Source organism: Hermetia illucens, chromosome 2 (genome assembly GCF_905115235.1).
Source record: "Hermetia illucens chromosome 2, iHerIll2.2.curated.20191125, whole genome shotgun sequence".
In the NCBI taxonomy this organism is placed as follows: Eukaryota; Metazoa; Arthropoda; class Insecta; order Diptera; family Stratiomyidae; genus Hermetia; species Hermetia illucens.
The window spans coordinates 33677530-33696214 of record NC_051850.1 but is presented as its reverse complement, the minus strand read 5'-3'; the positions used below and the strand labels follow the sequence as shown (position 1 = coordinate 33696214).

The 18685-nt window shown below is 43.8% G+C and overlaps 1 protein-coding gene across 1 annotated transcript; it reads left to right on the top strand.

Moving 5' to 3' along the window:
• Nucleotides 1-5319: 5319 nt before the first annotated feature.
• Nucleotides 5320-16616, top strand: LOC119649059 (ionotropic receptor 75a-like). Its single transcript, XM_038051042.1, has 7 exons — nt 5320-5499; nt 9139-9314; nt 14742-15107; nt 15167-15303; nt 15368-15968; nt 16028-16305; nt 16367-16616. Exons 1-7 carry the CDS (start codon nt 5406-5408, stop codon nt 16614-16616), a joined length of 1902 nt encoding a protein of 633 aa, XP_037906970.1. The 5' UTR covers nt 5320-5405.
• Nucleotides 16617-18685: the final 2069 nt, after the last annotated feature.

The window sequence follows — 18685 nt, the reverse complement described above, 5'->3', positions numbered from 1 at the left end:
GACGGTGCGATAAGCAGACTCCACTCGTAAAGTTCCCGGTCTCTGCACTTGAGCAAGGCGCTTACGATGCACCTCCTTGTCAAGGGCATAAGCCCTTACCTCCGCACCATAGAGCAGAACCGACTGCGTTGCTCCCATAAGGAGACATCTCCTAGTAGATAGAGGGCTCCCAACATTCGCCATTAGCCGATTCAAGGCCGCGACGCCAGCTGCAGCCCTATTCGCTGTTGCTTTGATTTGCTCGAAGAAGCTCATCTTCAAGTCGAGCATTAAACCAAGGTATTATATTTAACTGCTTGTTTTGACTCTATAGTCAACTCACCGATCCATATGCGAAGGAGGGTCGGAATTCTCTTTCTAGTAAAGAAGGCTATTTCGCTTTTTCCCAGCGCAGGACTGAAACCGTGAGCAGTCATCCATCCGCTTACCCGTCGCATCAATATGCCAAGTCTGCTTTGCGCTTATTCAACAGTACGTCCAGCAACAAGTGCCGCAACGTCGTCTGCATAACCGACCAGACGCGACTCTTCGGGCATATCGAGTCTCAGCAGACTATCATAAGAAGCGTTCCAGAGGTCTGTTCCTAGGATGGATTCCTGTGCTACTGCGGACGTGATTTTCATCCTCCTTTGGCCCTTTAGCGCCTCATAGAGTAGGGAGCGGTCTTTCGGATAATCCCTCAATAACCGCAAGAGATAGCTTAATACGTGGAATAAGTTTTCTAATGTGCCTACCATATGCGTCCATCTTACGGAATTGAAAGCATTTCTGGCATCAAGCGTTATGAGGAGCACTATCCGTCTAGATAGGTAGCTGTGTGCCTCGGCTCGATAAACCGCATCTTCGACCTCCATAATAGCATCCATTGTGGATCTCCTCGTTCTGAACACCAGTTTGTAAACTTCCGCCGGGATGCATCAGGACCTGCGGCCTTCTTGTTTTTCATAGTGAGAATCGCTTTTTCGTGTTCTCTCATTGTGAAAAGGGGGCAATCCTCGACGCTTTCCGCGCTATTGACATCAACTCGTACAGCATGTCTGGGAAACAATGCGGTCCATCTGGTCGGTACTTAGTATGTGACAAGCTTATAGCCAAGTCCCCATAGGTGCTCATTCACCACGTTGACAAGGGTCAGCCAGCCGCGAGCTTTGTTTTTATTTATAGCGCTGCGGAGTCTCCTTTTTGCTGATCTATACTGTGCCTTTATGGTGCATGCCTCCTCGTTGGTGTGCGATGTTGCTATTATGGGGGATAGCAACATTAATTATATACGCGGAGCGACCCGTTTTGTCAATTAACAGTACGTCAGGCTTGTTATGTAGAGTATAGCGATCAGTCAGAACTTGCCGGTCCCAATGGATGCTGTAATCAGAACTATCAAGTACTGCTTACGGCTCATATTGGTAAACCGGACATGTTCCCGTGATCATCCCATGCTTGTATGCAAGGTTTTGATGGATAACCTTACATACAGCATTATGCCTGGTGATGTATTTCACCGGTGCCATAACAGTACAGCCAGTAATGACATGGCCCAGCGTCTCTAACACCGTTCTGGACCCCTCCGTCTCAGCAAAGAGCTCCCCAGCACACAGCCATCTGTTCGGTAAATGCAAATCGATAAATGGCTGCCAAAGACAATTTACTTGTTTACCGATCCATCATCGATCCGCTCTTGGTCTGACTTCACCCCACTCAGAGGATTGAAAGATCGATCCTTCAAGTTAAGTGGACTCAGCGCACAGTCTGCCTTACAGATAGCCGCATGCAAGGGACTTGCCTGGCGATGATGTTGTGCCGTCACGAAAACCACGCCCCTACTTCCGATGTCACGAGGCACGTTCATCCGTTCCACGGCAGACTTTGGATGGTGCATTCGGAATTCGGACATAGTTGCTCTTCTTCGCCGTTGGAAGTTTTCCAAATCAGTTTTCTTCCCGGCAATATTCCAAATGCATAAGCCAGTGAAGGGATAGCGAATACATTCAACGCGCTTATTTCATTATTTTCCGAGAGACGCGATTTCAGCACCAGCTCTACACGTCGCAGGAATTCGAACAGCATAACATCATTCAGATCACCACCTCGAGCATGAGTTCCTTGCAGAATTCCTAGGTACATATAGAAATCTGTCTCGGTCATAACTTTGATGTGGAGGTCACCAATGCTATGTCCGGCATGCGGCTCGAGATGACCTTCGCGGATGGCTTGGATTCGACACTTGTCCAGTCCAAACTCCATCCGAATATCACGGCTCAACATGTCTATTATCCGCAACAGACTTCTCAGATGGTCGTCAGTACTAGCATACAGCTTGATGTCATCTTAGTACGTCAATTGTGTCAGTTCGCACTTAACACGTAGGCCATACTTTATTGCAAAACCATGCCTTCTAGCATCATTCAGTAGCCATGGAAGGTGGTTCAGTGCCATAAAAAATCAAAGGGGACTCAACGAATCCCACTGGAAGATGCCCCTCCGTATACGGGTGGGCTCTGAGGTATTGCCACCCGCAGATATACGCACCGATAAGTTGGTATGCCACCTTTCCATGACTGTCGCCATAAACTTTATTAGTTTCGGATCAATGCGATAGAGATGTAGGACATCGGTTAGCTAGGTATGCGGGACGCTATCGAGAGCCTTAGCATAATCGATATAGTAACTAAAGAGGTTTTTTGGCCTCTAGTTGCTTGTCCTACAACTACCGAGTCGATAATGAATTGCTCGTTGCAATCCCTTGATCCAACTCGGCAGACTCCTCGAGGTGCGCTGATCCTTCCAGTAATAATGAAAGTAATGAATTTGCAGAGGGTTGGTAAGCAAGTAGTCGGTCTTGTGTCTGCGGGGTCCTGCATTGTGTCCTTCTTAGGGATAAGGTAGGTAATCCCCGCAGTGAGAAAAGGGGAAATACCTCTGGCCGACTCAGGACCTCATTTATACTGCGCGCCAACCGACTATATACGCTGGTAAATTTCTTATACCAGAAATTCTGCACCCGATCCAAACCTGGAGCCCTCCAGTTCTTCGAGCTGTTTATAGCCCGTCGAACTTCGGTAGCATCCGCAAAATTTATGCCAGGCGTATTGGCATGGTGAGTGCCTTCGGCGGTGATCCACTCAGCATACTGGGCGGGTAACCCCCAAAGTCCACCCCAATACTCTTTCGCTTCCGTCACCGAAAACTGCACTGTCTGGACGCTCTGTTGGGATTAGTTGAGGGATCTGGAAACCTCGCGTGTGTTGCATTCTGAACAAGTCTGGAGTGACTTTCGTCGTAACCGACTGCATATGACAGAAAGTTTCTGTTTTAGTGTGTCCAGAATTTCAACTACGGATGCTTCACTGGGGATGCCATAGTTTCTGTAAACCCTCTGCACTTTATTTTTCACCCGTCTGCGGGCATTGCCAGTGCTGATCTGAAGCAGTCTAGCAATGTCCTGCCTTAGTGAGTCCCGTCGAAGTTCCAGACGAATTTTCCATGGTGGATCTCTTCGATCACTCAAACCAATACAACGAAAGTGAATCTTCTGACCGTGCAATCTGATAGCCGTAACTGCACCACAATACACCAGTGATTGTAGTTGCAGCAGTGACATATCAGCACACAGCTGAGATGCAATTTCATCGTTGATTTGAGATAGAATTCCCGGGATTTCTGGAGATGCACTGAGCCTGGGAATACCTGGCCTATTCAAAGGATCCATATCCGAGAATTCTATACATGCTCTCTCGAATTCGTTCCGAACCTCAGCGGAAACCTCAGCTGGACGGTGGAGAAGAGTCCTTCGGCGAGTACTGAACTTGTTGCTTGCAGTGCAGCGTGGTGTTGTTGATGCCGCCGGCTCTACTACCATCGACTCTCGGTCACCAGTTTCCCCGATGATCTCAAGTCGAACACGCTCCCTGATGGTGGCCGGGATTGTGTCGCTGCGAGTAGTAAAGCGGTACTGGTCTGCGACTCGATGCACAGTTACGTGCGCGAATTGCGGGAAATGCTCGACGAATCTCTGGTGCAACAAGGGAAGGTAAGATGTTGTACCCGCCCCCGCCCCCGCCGTTATTTCGTAGTAGGAGCGGATGATGAAGAGCTTCATTTCTTCAGTCCATTTCATCCGCTGCCTACGCGAACCTGCTGAAATGGTCGCCACAGATTGTAGCGAAACAGCTTCAGCAGGCGGAGCTATGCTCCTGGTCGTCGTGGCGCCTAGACGTCGAAACGTCACACGACTAGCGGTTTCGACGCCGTGCTGTCCATTACGGGAGCCCGCTCCAGTCAACAAGTCAGACGACTCCCGCCGGTTATCCGTACCGGAACTCAAATTTCTCCTTCTTCTCATTGAATGGATCTGCATTTTATGCCTAACTGCCAGGTATTGAGATAGCTTCCTCAGTGAGTAATCTGCAAGACTGCAAAGTTCCTGCACTTTCCTCATCTACCCCCTGAGACGCTGCCGTGGCGTACAGCCATTGAGCCTGAAGCTATCCATACCTCCTCCTTTCACAGCCGGGCTTGGGACGGCGGAGTTATTATTATTATTTTGAGTTATCAGTTTGGAATCAGTAGATGTCGGAATGGCAAATAGGAAATTGCAAAGAGAGAAATGGAGTTGCTGAAGGGATTTAAGTAGGCGGAACGGAAATATGCTGCATACAAGGAAATGAGTCTCTCATCTGTTTGTCACTGAACAAAGAGAGTTAATGATGGGAATGTCACTACAATGCATATGGATTATAAGATTCTTTTATCATAGAAGATAACGATTAGGTACGACTACTATTCAACTTTCAATTAAGATAGATTCTCTTCTAGAATATATTCTTACGGATATCGGCCTTTTACGGCCCAGATTTCTACGAAGGTTTTACAAAGAAAAGTTCCGCTGTTTTCTATAATTCTAAATAATAAAGAAAATCTGCAGTCAATTAATTTCTGCTCATTTTTTTATCGCCACATAGCATAGAAGATTCTGTAGCTAAAAAGATTAAAAAAGGGGGCAAAAAGCCTCTTTTGAATGAAGAGCCGCAGACCCCGCATGTCAATCCCATAAGATAGATCCTGTTTTAACGTCTACTCATGTTTATTAAAATGCACACTACTCGTATAACATACTTTAATTGGATGAATGCTTTTCAATAAACTCTCCATAAAATGTCAATTCCATAATGCATTTGCAATATCATTAAATTAGATGCACCTTAATCCACTTAATGGTGATATTTTTGATAGATTGCATGTTTTGCAAACTACATTGAGTGCAAAGGACTACGTAAAAACAGCACGATTATTTTATAGATGCAATCAACGGGACGTGTTTCTATAGATAAGTGAAGTACGCTGATGTCAGGAGCAGTTGTGTTGATTTCCGCAATAAATTTGGTGCTCTAGTTTCTCCTAAATATACAATGGAGATTCAGATTATTTTTAATTTGATTATTTACTACTTTTTGAAGTTAGATTTGAATCGTTTGAATGTTGTTAATTGCTGGAATTTGAGAGGTATACATCGTCTTCAAACTATATATATACGAGTACGTGGTGATTTAATAAAGATTATTAGCTAAAAGAGGATATATATTTACAGGAGTACTTCTATTTGATCTCCTTGATTGTACGGTTTCTGGCAGTGACCCATATCTCGGGATTTTCTAAAAATTCCGTATCCTCACTTATGATTTTTTGAGGCCGCCCATTTTTTGGTTCGCTATGGAAATAGTACTGTTCTGTGTTCAGTGATGCTGCCGATATAAAATGCGCTACTTAGATGTACAAACTGTTGGACGATTTTAAGGGTTGTGTAAAACAAAACCTTATTAAAATCGGTTTACTGTCTGTCTGTCTGTCTTTTTTGTTTGTTTTGCCGATGGAAGGTGGAAAGGTTCAAAAGCTACCGCAGGCTCTTGCCACGCGGTTATGTGGGACTCTTACCCACTAAAACCACCTCCTTCGACTCTCCCCGCGGGACTCATATTTGGTATTACGTCGCGGGGCTGGATCAGAGTTTATTCTGCGCTCATCTTAATATTCGTGTTTCTCTCGCGATCATTCTTTCGGATGACTTCTTCCTGCCTAAGCTTCTTTCCGATGGCTGCAATCACCTTTTCGACTTCGGTGCATATCCCCTTTGCTTTCACTAAAAGTTCCATTATATTTTCGGGTGTAAAGTGCTCCCCGGTTTTAGCTTCTAATGTACCCATTTGGGCTACGAATCTGGGGCAATGAAAAAAAACGTGTTCTCCGTCCTCTGCAATATTTGGGCACTTTGGGCAATATGGCGAATCATCACGCCCAAATCGGTACAGATATACCCGATAGCCTCCGTGTCCGCTCAAGAATTGAGTTAGGTCGAAACCTACTTCGCCGTGGGGTCGCTCGATCCATTTCCGGATATCCCATATGATTTTATGAGTCCAGCGGCCTTTTTCTGATTCGTCCCACTTCTCTTGCCATTCCGCAACAGTTTCAGCAAACTGTCGCCGACGCGCAGGGGATTCTCCGGTGAGATACGTTCGATCGTTAAGTCGGTGTATTTCTTTCGCCACAATTTCAATCCGAACCATTCCTACTATCACGCAAGCTGCTTTATTGGATATTGTTCTGTAAGCGCAACATGTTCGGAGTACACTTATGCGATACGCAGCTCCAATCTTTCTCTTATTTGCTATATTTTTCAATGCATTTGCCCATACCGGGGCAGCATACAGTTAAGTCTTTGAGGGTTTAACGTGAGCAGCTGTCTTGCGACTTAATCCCACGGTCTTCTTAAGACACGGATTGATTTTGGGACCACAATCAGAGCCCCGCTGAGATAAGCAACAACGGTACCAGTCTATACCAAGTGCATGGCTAAGCAATCATACTGGTGGATGCAAGACATACCTAAATCTCTACCGAACTAAGGAGTACGGCACCCGTGTTGAAACGCAACACCACGCCGAGGCCCGAAGGTCTCTTCTTGCTTGAGCATAACCACAACCCCCATGAAACTCCCACTAGGGGTCTACCGCAAATAACCGAGCTGTACTCACATACAACGGGAGTTCACCCGAAGTATGAGAGTCGACGAGCTATCCCGGTTCCCACGGTACCAGTATACCCCTGGTAAGGTTTCGTGACCAATTTGCAACTTCAGATGAATCCCCGTGCAGACTCGGGTCTGATCGCCCTGATTAGGCCTTTGGAGCATTCACCTACTGCATCACGGCCGGCAAACGAAAGTGAGTATAGCGTCTCCCGGTGCCACCACTATGGAGGTTCTCCTCGGTCACTTGGTTTTGGTTTGGAAGGGCGGACTGCCGCCCCGTTTTCCTTACCGCCACCTCTCAGCACCTGGGGTTGCATACAGTAGGATCGAACTGACCACTTTTGAAATTAGTAGTCGACAGCTCGGTATTGGGCCACCTATATTTGGCAGCATTCTCGCAACCTGCACCCTCCACATGCAATCTGAATTTTAACCTCTGGTCAATCATTACGTCTAACTACGTAAGCGCAGGCTTGGAATGAATCGTTTGCGTTCCAACTTTGATCATCATGGAAGTGCACTTTCTCCGCCTAGTAATAAGTACTACTTCCATCTTATGCTCTGCGAGCTGTAGACCAGCATTCTCTAAGCAGGATTTAATCTCATAGACTGCTTCATTTGCATAAAGCTCGACTTCTTCGAGAAGGCGTGCAACAACCGTCACACCAATATCTAGTCTAGCGTCAGTACTCCGTTATACATAATAATCCACAAGAGCGGCCCTAGGACGGACTCTTGCGGTACTCTGTATGTCGTTTGGTATAATTTCATTCCTTCATCTGATTCGAAGCACAGAATCCTATCTATTAGGAAGTCGGCAACGATACGCATCAGGTACTTCGCCACGCCTAAGTTGATTAGGGACTCAAGTATCTTGCTCCATCTAGTGGAATTGAAGGCGTTCTTCACACCAAGTGTAATCACTGCACAATATTTTCCCTCGTCAAGTGTGGTCTTAGTTGTGTTAGCTTCTAGGACAACTGCATCCGTTGTAGACCTCCTCTTTCGAAAACCGAACTGATTTTCGAAGAGACCGCGATCCTTTTCGGTAATTGCAAGTAATCTGTTATAGATTACTCGTTCAAATAGTTTGCCAGTATTATTTAGGAGGCATATCGGCCTGTTGGACGAAGCTTCCTCCAAAGGTTTGTTTGGCTTGGGGACTAGTATTAATTTCTGCATCTTTCATTGTGTAGGAAATGCTTCTTCCTTAAGGCATGTGGTGAACGCCTCGGCAAACATATTTGGAGCTATTTTGGCTGCTGCTTTGAGAGCCGAGCCGAGACTGTAAAAGCGAGTGACACCACGCATACAGTAAGTTACATCCTGTTACGTCGAATTTAAAAGGTGGTCCCCATACATGCAAAAGGGAGGTGTACATTTTTTCTTCACCAAATATATTCATGTGGGATATCAAATGAAATGCCTCGGTTAGTACTTTCCGAAGCTGGTTTTAATTTTGACATTTGTTGGAAACGCGGGGAGTTCGGGGGGTCGAAAGTGATCATTTATTTAACGGGACCATTCTCACAAACTGCCCTTCCGAAAAATCTGAAAAAAATCAAGAGGTGGCTAGGCTCCGAAATACCTTCCATACCGATATCCCTTCAAATAAAGTTAATAATAGTATTTTACTATAATTTTCAGTAATTGGCCGCAGAACCCCCCTTAAGTTGATCCTAGCACCACGAAATGTTGCAGCAATGTAGACAATGTTTGGTGGAAATCGCACTATAACTAACAAAGTTATAATAGGTCAAAGTTGTCACTTCTTTGGAAATTCAAGATTTTGTATGTTAATATCACCCGAAAGTGGATATTCTCACATAATATTGTATACGCGTATATTAATGGGACAAATTCACACTCAAATGTTTTTATAAAGTAAATACACAAAACCTTTCATACCTGAAGCGTCCAGCTTCTAGTTTGCCGACTTGTTAATATTCTGCCCATTAATTTAGGTAGGAAAAGCTTGACATTCCCTCAGACTGACAACTTGGGAGTTGTTGGCTGATTCGATAAATTCTATCAAATTAAAAAAAATTTCAATAAATATTCAATTCAGTGCTTTTTCTGGGTCCTGGACATCATTTCGTATGTTAAATTTACAGATCGCTTCGTTTTCACAAATTTGACAAGTTCAGAATGGATTTTCGTCCGACATATCCGCTTGTCTGCGAATGATTACATCAAAGATATTCAGAATTTGTGCCAGTATGGATCGGGCGCAAGAGAAGGATTCGTTTTTGATTATTCGTGCCTGGACGCACCACAGGCTTTGAAACAGGTAAAAATTAAAATTAGACTCTTTCAAACACGATTCTTGGATAAGTAACATTCCGTTTTTGATGCACAATATCTAATCTTTAGTACGTATTATGGAAAATGGATAGTGTTAGGCCACGTGGTTGACTAAATATGTTAATGTCTGCGGCTTGTTTGTGTTTTATTTGAAGGGGGACGAAACCCACCATATGCCGAAGAAAACCTTAAAAATCAAATCAAAATTAAATTAAAATCGATTCAAAGTCTGTCTGTCTGTCCGTTTTTTTTTGAGGAGGTGGAAATCTTCAAAATACACTGGTCTGGACACACCATTGTGTGGGATTTTTATCCACTAAAACCACCCCCGACTCCTTCCCGGCCCGCGGAACCACCATAAGGTATTACATCACGGGGCGGAGTCAGCTCACTCTAGCTTAGTCACCTTTCTTCTATACCCGGCGCACGTAACCGAGCTTTTCTCCTCTCCTCTGCCTTTCGCAGTTTGTTTTGGATAGATGCGATCACACAGTTAACCGCATTTCAATTCACTTGTTGTGCTACCATTTTCGTCACCAAATTTTCTGGTACCAGCGCCTCTCCTAGAGTCTCCTCTAGATTCCTCCTTTCTTCCACAAATCTCAGACAGTAGAAAAATACAAGCTCTGGGTCCTCTGGGACTCCATCGCAATTTGGACAATCGGGTGAGGCCTCCAATTTGAACCTGTGCAGGTATTGGCTATATCCTCCATGCCTCGTGAGAAACTGGCTGAGATTATAATTAATCTCACCGTGTCGTCTCTTCAACCACTCCTTGATGGCAGGAATGAGCCTGTGAGTCCACTGACCCTTTCCCGAGCATTCCCACCGCTCTTGCCATCTATTTATGGATCGCTCCCTCTCAGCGCTCTGCGTCTGCAATAAGGAGAGATTAGCTTCCCATTGTATATATTCGCTATCTCATCTGCCAAGATGTCAATTGGCAATTCCAGAGATGACGAATGTTGCAGCATCTGAGATAGACCTGAAGGCAGAGCATACCCTCAGGACTGTCTCCTGTAGACTGCATTCAGTTTGCTAGTGTTAGCTGACATCCGCAACGCCTCTCTCCAAACTGGGGTCGCATAGAGCATGATTGAGGTCACCACTCTGGCTATAAGCAGCCTAGAGGTATGCCGTGGCCTCCCACGTTCGGCATTATCCAGGGCCGAAAGCCATACTAGCAGTGGATGATTTATCACAAACATACTTTGCTTATAACTGAGCTTCCTGTTTATCACCACCCCCAAGTATTTGATGGTCGGCTTGGAAGTGATAATGTGATTCCCGATTCTAACACAGGCGTAATTTCTCTTCCGGCGCTTGATGATGAGGACCGCTTTCTTTGTTTCCCCCGCAAGTGTCAGACCAGATCTCGCTAACCAACATTTAACTGCACTGATTGCCTCGCTTGAGTATAACTCAGTATCTTCGAGATGCTTTGCGACAACGACCAGCGCTATGTCGTCAGCGTAACCCACCACTGTGGCTTCCTCAGGAAGGGGAAGATTAAGTACATCAATGTACATAATGTTCCACAGAATTGGGCCCAATACGGAGCCCTACGGGACACCGGCGGAAACAACGTACCATTGTCTGTCTGTCTGCCTGTCACACGCATTTTTCTCAGAAACGACTATACCGATTGACATGAAATACAAATGGGATAGTTCTACACTTAAATATACTCACAGAAGAAGCAAATAAAATCTTTCATACCTGAAGCGCCCAACTTCCGGTTTCCCGACTTGTTTCCTGCTATGGACCTGCAAGTCACCAGTGCCTTTGTAGACTTCCGAGAAGTGTTTCCGACATGTGTCTTCCAGAGTAATTTTTGGTTTAGCGTCATTCCCAAATATTTGTCCTCTGTTTCTCATTTCACCTCCATTTCCTAATGAATGGTACTATTGTGGTTTTGGCTGGATTGATATGCAACTCCGCCTTTCTGCACTAGGCACTAGTAACCCTTAATCCAGTTTGGATTCTATCAAAGAGGGTATCCTTATATTTGCCCCTACAGATTAAAACAGTGTCGTCCGCGTAACCTGTATTCCAGCGTTTGTTAGCTCGTCCAGGAGTTCATCCACTACCATACTCCACATATGCGGTTATGGTACCCTGCCCTGTGGACAACCTTGATTAGTAGTCATGACAATAGAATTTTAACCTGTCGGTACTTCTATTTTCCTACTCTCTAACTTTTTGTCCATTGCCCCCAGAAAGCTAGGGTGTTTCCTACTCATTGTGGATTAGGGCATATTGTATCTTTGTATGCGATGCGTTATCGAATGTGTCTTCGACATCCAAAAACGCGCACAGTGCTATTTCTTTTGTTTCTATAGCATCCCGTAGTACATCTGTAAGCTGATACAGAACAGTTTCAGTTGGCCGTCCTTCCCGGTAAGTGTACTGAACTGATGTAGGGTATTACGCTTTAGAACGTTAGTTCTAATGTAGTTGTCTATGACCTTCCCCACCGTCTTGAGTACGAATGATGTTTTAGGCACATTGATCTGAACGATTTAGGGTGAAAAGGATCCTTTTTACTCGCTCTCGAAACAAAAACCACGTTTGGTCGCCTTCATGCCCTTGGTATATATACCAGGGCTGTACTGCTCCTCACCACTCTCAGAAGAGACCCTAAGATGATTTCTAGGTCTCTCTGAAGTAGTGCTGGGAAGATGCCATCTACTGCGGGTGATTTCGTTGGTTTAAAAGCTCTCACTGCCCGCCTTACCCTAGCTTCCGAGCATGCCTCGTTTGCTAGTTTCCAGTTCTCGCTTTTATTTGTTGTTGGGGGTGTCAAGTAGAATGTTGTCGCCTTTAGCCGTGGGGTAGGAAATGAGTTCTGAGAAGCAGGTACCCTCTGTCCTCCTCATTCTCGGGAAATGTGCTGTGAATTCCCCGGAGCTGTTCCGTTTTGTTTTCCTGATCGCGTCGCTATACCGACTCAGTGCATTTCTGTACCTAGGCCAGGCCTTGGTTTGTTTTGCCCGGTTGAAGAGTTTTCGTATCTCTGTTCTCATTCTGACTAAGTTCCTATTTCACCACCTTTCATGACTTAACTATCTTAGTCGGACAGCTGGCGTCATATGCGTCAATGAAGACTATGTTGAGGTATTCGACTACTGTTTCTAGTTCCATTTCGTTCCTGATGTCGCCCCTGAAGGTGAGCCATGTTTTTTCTCAGGTGCGTTGTATAGGATTCCCAATCCATTCTCCTGGGATTTCTTATTATTCTTTTTATTTCGAAGTTGCCCTCAATGTCGAATCTGATTATTCTGTGCTCCGGCATATCATCCTCCGACTAAGCCGATCATTAGAATATTTTCTACAAATATATCTAGTACCCTTTGCCTAGCGCTGGTCACGTTAGATATTTCTAGCTTATTAATAATAATAAATTTAAGAAGGGGTCGCTGCTTCCCCAGACTTTACGATGAGTGCTGGCATCGTAGAGGAGGAGAAGTGGTAACGCTCTCTTCACATAGTACTTCACCAGTATAGCGACTAGCTCCGCTTGGACCCGGATATCGTCTCCTTTGAAGTAGTCCGATGTCACGACTGTCTCTCGTGTGCTACTCCTGGCGTCCAGTGAGGCTTGGATAGCCCCGGTCAGGAACTCTGAAAGATATATGTGTATATCCTAAATTACGTTTAAGAATTATTCAAGCTCGTAGTTTTTCACAAGGGGAGTCCAAAATTACCTGCATGCTTTTTCCTTGAAGTCCGCGAAACGCACTCGGTACACTCAGGGCTCCTGAGCCAGCACTATTCCTCTTTGGCAAGTGCCTTTGCACCCACCTTTCGCATAATGGAGGTTTATCTGATCCTTCTTATTGCTGGCCATTGGCACCGTTATTGTTGAGAGCTCTTCTTCAGTGTCGGAGTATCACCCTGCTTCGCCAACAAGGTGCTTTTCTGTGCGTTGCTGTCCACCTTAAGCCTTAGAAGATCTAGGTCTAGGGGGTCTAGCTTTCGTTCTTCACTAAGCAGCATGTCTACTTCCCTGATTGATCCAGTTTATTCCGCCTCTATGACTTCCGAGATTTCTTCGGGGACCTCGGTAAGTTTCCCACTCGGTGTCTGCTCTGAGGTGTCCGAGCTTTTCCCTGTGCACGTGCACAGGTATGTTGCCAAATAATTGATGTGGCAACTCCAACGTTCCATTGCCTTCAGGGATAGGAAGTAGCTTTGTAATGATGAAGGTGGTAAGTTGCCCCCGAAATATATATGTACGCTATAAAATAAAATTGTAGTTTGGAGTAAGCTACTGGTCTATAAAATTAGGCTTAACTACAAAAAGAAGCCAATATCTAACCTCTCCAGGGATAGGTCATCTACCCCGATCGTGGAGAGTGTATTCTTGCCCTCCGTCTTGCTTCTGAAGAATGTCCATAACCGTGTATGGAGATCCTCATTCTGAATGATTAACAGCTCTATGAGATCTTTCGTCTCAATTGTTGCGGCTTTCGGGAGAAATGCTGTCACCATCTCAGCTCCCGGTATATCATCCCCAGCACATATTAACAGTTCTTCTCCTTCCCAGCTTGGCAATTTAGGAACTATGGTTCTAAGCCACTTTGCAGTGTTTTCCGTAGCACAGTCCACCAGTATGTGACCTGGTTCAAAGTGTGTCCCGGTGAACGCAAATTTCGCAGTCCATCCATTGCACATCTGCCTGATGACAAGGTTTTCGATAGTTTGCTCTTACTCACAAGTGAGTATTTGCTCGAGAAACGTTTTTGGCGTATGGTCAGTCGAATGCCCTTGACAGCTCCTGCATTGCTAATCGTGGGCTTCCTGATGCCGGCCTTCACCCCTGACCTACCCGGGTTTCCCCCCTCTTGGGTTCAGGTTTGGATTTTATGGGAGCATTCTCCTCGTGGAGGCTAATCCCCGCTGCTCCCCTCTTTCTTGGCTCTGATAAAGATGGCTTAGGTCTGTCCCTAGCCTTCTGGAGGCTTCTTCTGATTTTAGGCCTTCCTCCAGGTAACGGAGCTACCATTTAGCACCTGTACCACTGATACTTGTCTCGTTCCTGACGTCTGATATGTTTATATTAGACGTGCTTTTGTATTTCGGAGATGTGCCTCCGCCTGAATAACCAGAGGTGCGCGGTACGCTTGTTTTATTGTCGTTTTCTTTATTTTCGTGATGTTATTCATTTGATTCCCACGAGTATGGGGATTGTTAGGAGGTCCACCGTGCCATAGCCCTCCGTAACACGGTGAGGTCAAACCAACACACTGAAGAGAGGAAAAGGCTGGGACTTTAAACCCGCTTAAACCAATGATTTATTCAAATTATAAAGATCTTTTTCAACCTTTTTCTAGAAGAACATTTTCAGAAAAAAGCTCTACGAAAATAAATTTGGTTCAGGATACCTAACAATGTTCTCCTCTGTATATAGTTTTCACAGCAAAAATGTTTCACTATATCACGGTTTTGGCTCATTTTTGAAAATACGACCAATCGCATACTTGGAGGTTTACGGGATACCAATCTAAGTGTTGACGCTCATATAACATATGCAAGGTCGTTTGAGTTACTTGGTAACCACTCGGCCTTATTCAATCTCTACGATGTTTATAACAACGGAAAAGCACTTGGAGGGCTCTTGAACGTGACTTTTGACCGAACCCTTAATTGTTCAATAGGGAAAGGCTCTGGACAATATTCGCCGTGTAAGGTTGTCCGTAGATCCAATCTTCGTTCAGTATCCTTTTTCCAAAATCGAGCCACCATGTCAGATCTCACCATGCGAATTTCATATGTGGTATGCACCCATACTCTTCGATATTTTTTATCTATTATTAACAGTGAAATATTTTTCAGTTAGCTGGAATCGATATGAATCAGCCGAAGGAGGTAACTCTTGGATTTATGAAGACTTCAGACGAACTACATCTAAATTATGTTCCGAGGTTTGGATTTCGGTTGGGTATGCTTTTAAGAGATATATTTGGCTATAAGTGAGTATCTTGAATCAGTTACAAAAGGAATCTTGATAATTAATGCTTCAACTTCTGTTGTAAGTATCACTTGGGTCTTCAACAATATGTGGTCAGAAACTTGGTCGACTGGAGGGGCGCTTGGTGAAATTCGAGACGACCGGGTGGATCAAAGTACATGCCTCTATGCAATGGATGCACCACGGCTTGAAAACATTTGGGTTGTTTTTGAAGCAGCTAAAATTCGTACTACTTTCTTTTTTCTGGCATACCATAACTCTGAGATAAGTGTCAATCGTCTTGCAAAACCATTCCATTGCACCGTGTGGATTTGTGTCATCGTCGTACTTACTGTTTTTAGTTTTGGGTTACGAGAGGTTCTAATCCTGGAAAGAAGATTGCATCATGGCCGCACATCGGCTCCATCGTTTTTCTCTACGATGTTAAGCAGTTTTGGTACCATTTGTCAGCAAAGTTCTCTAATCATACCAAGAACTCTAGGTGGAAGGCTATCATGCGTGTTCTTTCTAATTGCAAGCTACCTACTTTACAATTACTATACCTCGTCAATCGTGGCATTTCTCTTAGGACCACCAGTCAAATCTGATATCAAGACGTTAAGGCAGCTAGCTGACAGCAACTTGAAAGTAGGATTGGATGATATACCCTTCACACGAGCTTATCTAGTAAAATATTGAAGGAACTGGAAGACCAATGATTTGATTGTATTTTCTATACTTTCTAGAATTACCAAGAACCGGAAATTTCATATTTCATTAAAAAGAAAATAAAACCTTTAAAGGATGAGGAAACTGTTTGGTTACCAGCAGATGAAGGAATTCAGGAAACCCGAAATCGGAGGTTCGCCTATCATTGTGAAGTTTCCGTTGCATATATATTCATGGACAAGTATTACACACCTGACGAAGTTTGTGATGTAAATATGGTAGACCTCATGTCTCAGAAATCACTTGCCATCCTCCTGAAGAGAGGGTCGCCATACAGGGATGCTTTTAAAACGAAGTGAGGTTACCATTGTCTTCTTCAATGAGAATTCATTGAGCAGCGAGTTTTTACCTTCCAGATATATTTGGATGATGGAAACAGGCCACGTGTCCAGGCATCAACGGTACTGGTTTAAAAGGCAACTACCATGTATGGCGCAAAATGTAATACGCAGTGTTAGCTTTAGATATGCTGCTCCCATATTTTTTATTGTACTGGTTGGCATAGGTGTGTCAGTTTTGATATTATTTGTAGAAATCTTGATTGATCGCATTCAAAGGGGAAGATATCAGGAATGCATTGATACTTCAACATCAGAAAAATATTAAAATATCTTATAACTACTTATAACTATTTATCTAATTTGAAAAAGCACGTTTTTACAATAGATTGCAGTGTATTAAAAATAAAATTAAATAATTAAATAATAATTCAGTAATACCGTTTGGAATTAACTGTTTTTCTCCTTTGCAAAGATAGTAAAGAATCATCTTCAAAATTAAGAGCAATTGGAGATGTGTTTCTGTACAACATTTGAATATGTAGCCCATTTTTTGTGTGTTTTTATTTCCTGGAATAGCCGAAGCACTAGTCACGAATTGACGCTTTTCAACATGTGTCTTAAAAGTGTAGTTCGACGAATTTTTCTAGTTTGTTACCCCGCTAAATCCATTAATTTGTTCTGACTCTTTTTGTCATAGGAGTTGTGCTATTGCTGGCTATATGGCCAACTTGATGAGCAGTTCTAACATTTCAATTTCTTGCATGAACACTTTACCTGGGCGGCCGACCGCAAGGAGCCCGATGGGATATGGTTTCGTAATGGTTGAATAGTCTATCACGATGATCTTACATGAGCTGGGCACAAGCGCAGTGAATGTTGTTTTAGTTTAGCATATCTGACAGCCTTAGCAACTTGTTAGTAAGAAAGAGACGAATTGATGTATTTTAAAACAAATTCGATGGTGAAGTTGCAACATAGGACTGGAACTCACATGTGTTGAATACGGTATACACATTGCCATCTTCGAAATTTTCCGCAACCACATATCGTCGAGCCATTAGATAACCAGATAGTGAAGAATGTTATTATATATTTAAAAAAATAATTAATATATATCAATTTTTTTTAATTAATGCAGTCAATTTCAGTCAATAAGACTTCAGTCAATAAATGACACAATGAGAAATAGAAATAGACTTTTCAAAAATAATAAAATTCTGTTGTTTTAGTCTCCTGCGGTTTTTTCCATTAAAATCAACTGTGTTCGGTTCGCAAATTGCTCGTTCCGCTAGACCACTCCACCCCTAGATGAAAACAAAGGGGTTTCATCTAGGAACCGTCTGCGCGCCCTTCTCGGCTACGTTTTCCCCTGGGAAGAAAGACTTTCTCATTAAGCGTACCTCCCACGTCGACGTCGATAACAGTTTCTGCATTAATACCAGCTCTGCCAACCCATTGGATTCGTATCAGGAGGTGGGCCAAAGCCATTTAAAAGTGTTAAAGAGTTTTTTTAAACTTCTCCTCACTTTCCGCCAAACGCGTCGCATAGCCTATACACTTACCTCCGCACCGACCCGACCATTAAACCGCTGATCACAAATAAGGTTTCTTTTTATTGCATTCGCATGAGGAGGTGGGCCAAAGCCGTTTAAAAGTGTTAAAGAGTATTTTTATACTTTTCCGCACTTTCCGCCAATTGCGTCGCACTCACTTGACCATTGAACCGGTGATCACAAATAACGTTTCTTTTAATTGAATTCGCGACAGGAAGTGGGCCAAAGCCGTTTAAAAGTGTTAATGAGTATTTTTAAACTTTTCCTCACTTTCCGCCAATTGCGTCGCACAGGCTATACACTTACCTCCGCATCCAACCGACCATTAAACCGGTGATCACAAATAAGGTTTCTTTTCATTGAATTCGCATGATCATCTCCGTTAATATTGAGAATTTCGGAAGAAGGAGCTTAATTTGTGATCACTACGTGTGGTAGAGGGTCTGAGCTTCAAAGTGGTATATAGGCTGAAGGGTCTGGGTGCGGAAAAATTTGCTGAAATTTTAGGGAATCTTTGGAAAAACTTTAAACGCTCATAATTCCCTTAATGTTGAGAATTTCGCGAAATGGAGCTCAATTCGTGAAGAGGAGAATTGGAACTTTGATCGAAAATGTTTTTGCGTGGCTATTGTAGAAACCTTTCGTCGATCTTGTCGAAGCGAAGGTAGTTGGGTATTTTGTGATGCAACCAAGCAGTATCTCAATCGTCCGCTTAAAGTCACTACAGTACCATGACAAATGCGATAAACGTGGTAAAATATACATAAATGCGATGATGTTAATTTGGTTTGGAATTTTGGAATACTAAAATAGGAACTACGAAATCGAAGTGAGATGCATC

Coding starts and splice junctions, on each gene's coding strand:
- LOC119649059 (XM_038051042.1), top strand. CDS start 5,406: ATGGAGATTCAGATTATTTTTAATTTGATTATTTACTACTTTTTGAAG. Junction 15,969..16,027: donor CCTTCACACGAGCTTATCTA/GTAAAATATTGA, acceptor TATACTTTCTAG/AATTACCAAGAACCGGAAAT. Junction 16,306..16,366: donor AGGGATGCTTTTAAAACGAA/GTGAGGTTACCA, acceptor TTTACCTTCCAG/ATATATTTGGATGATGGAAA.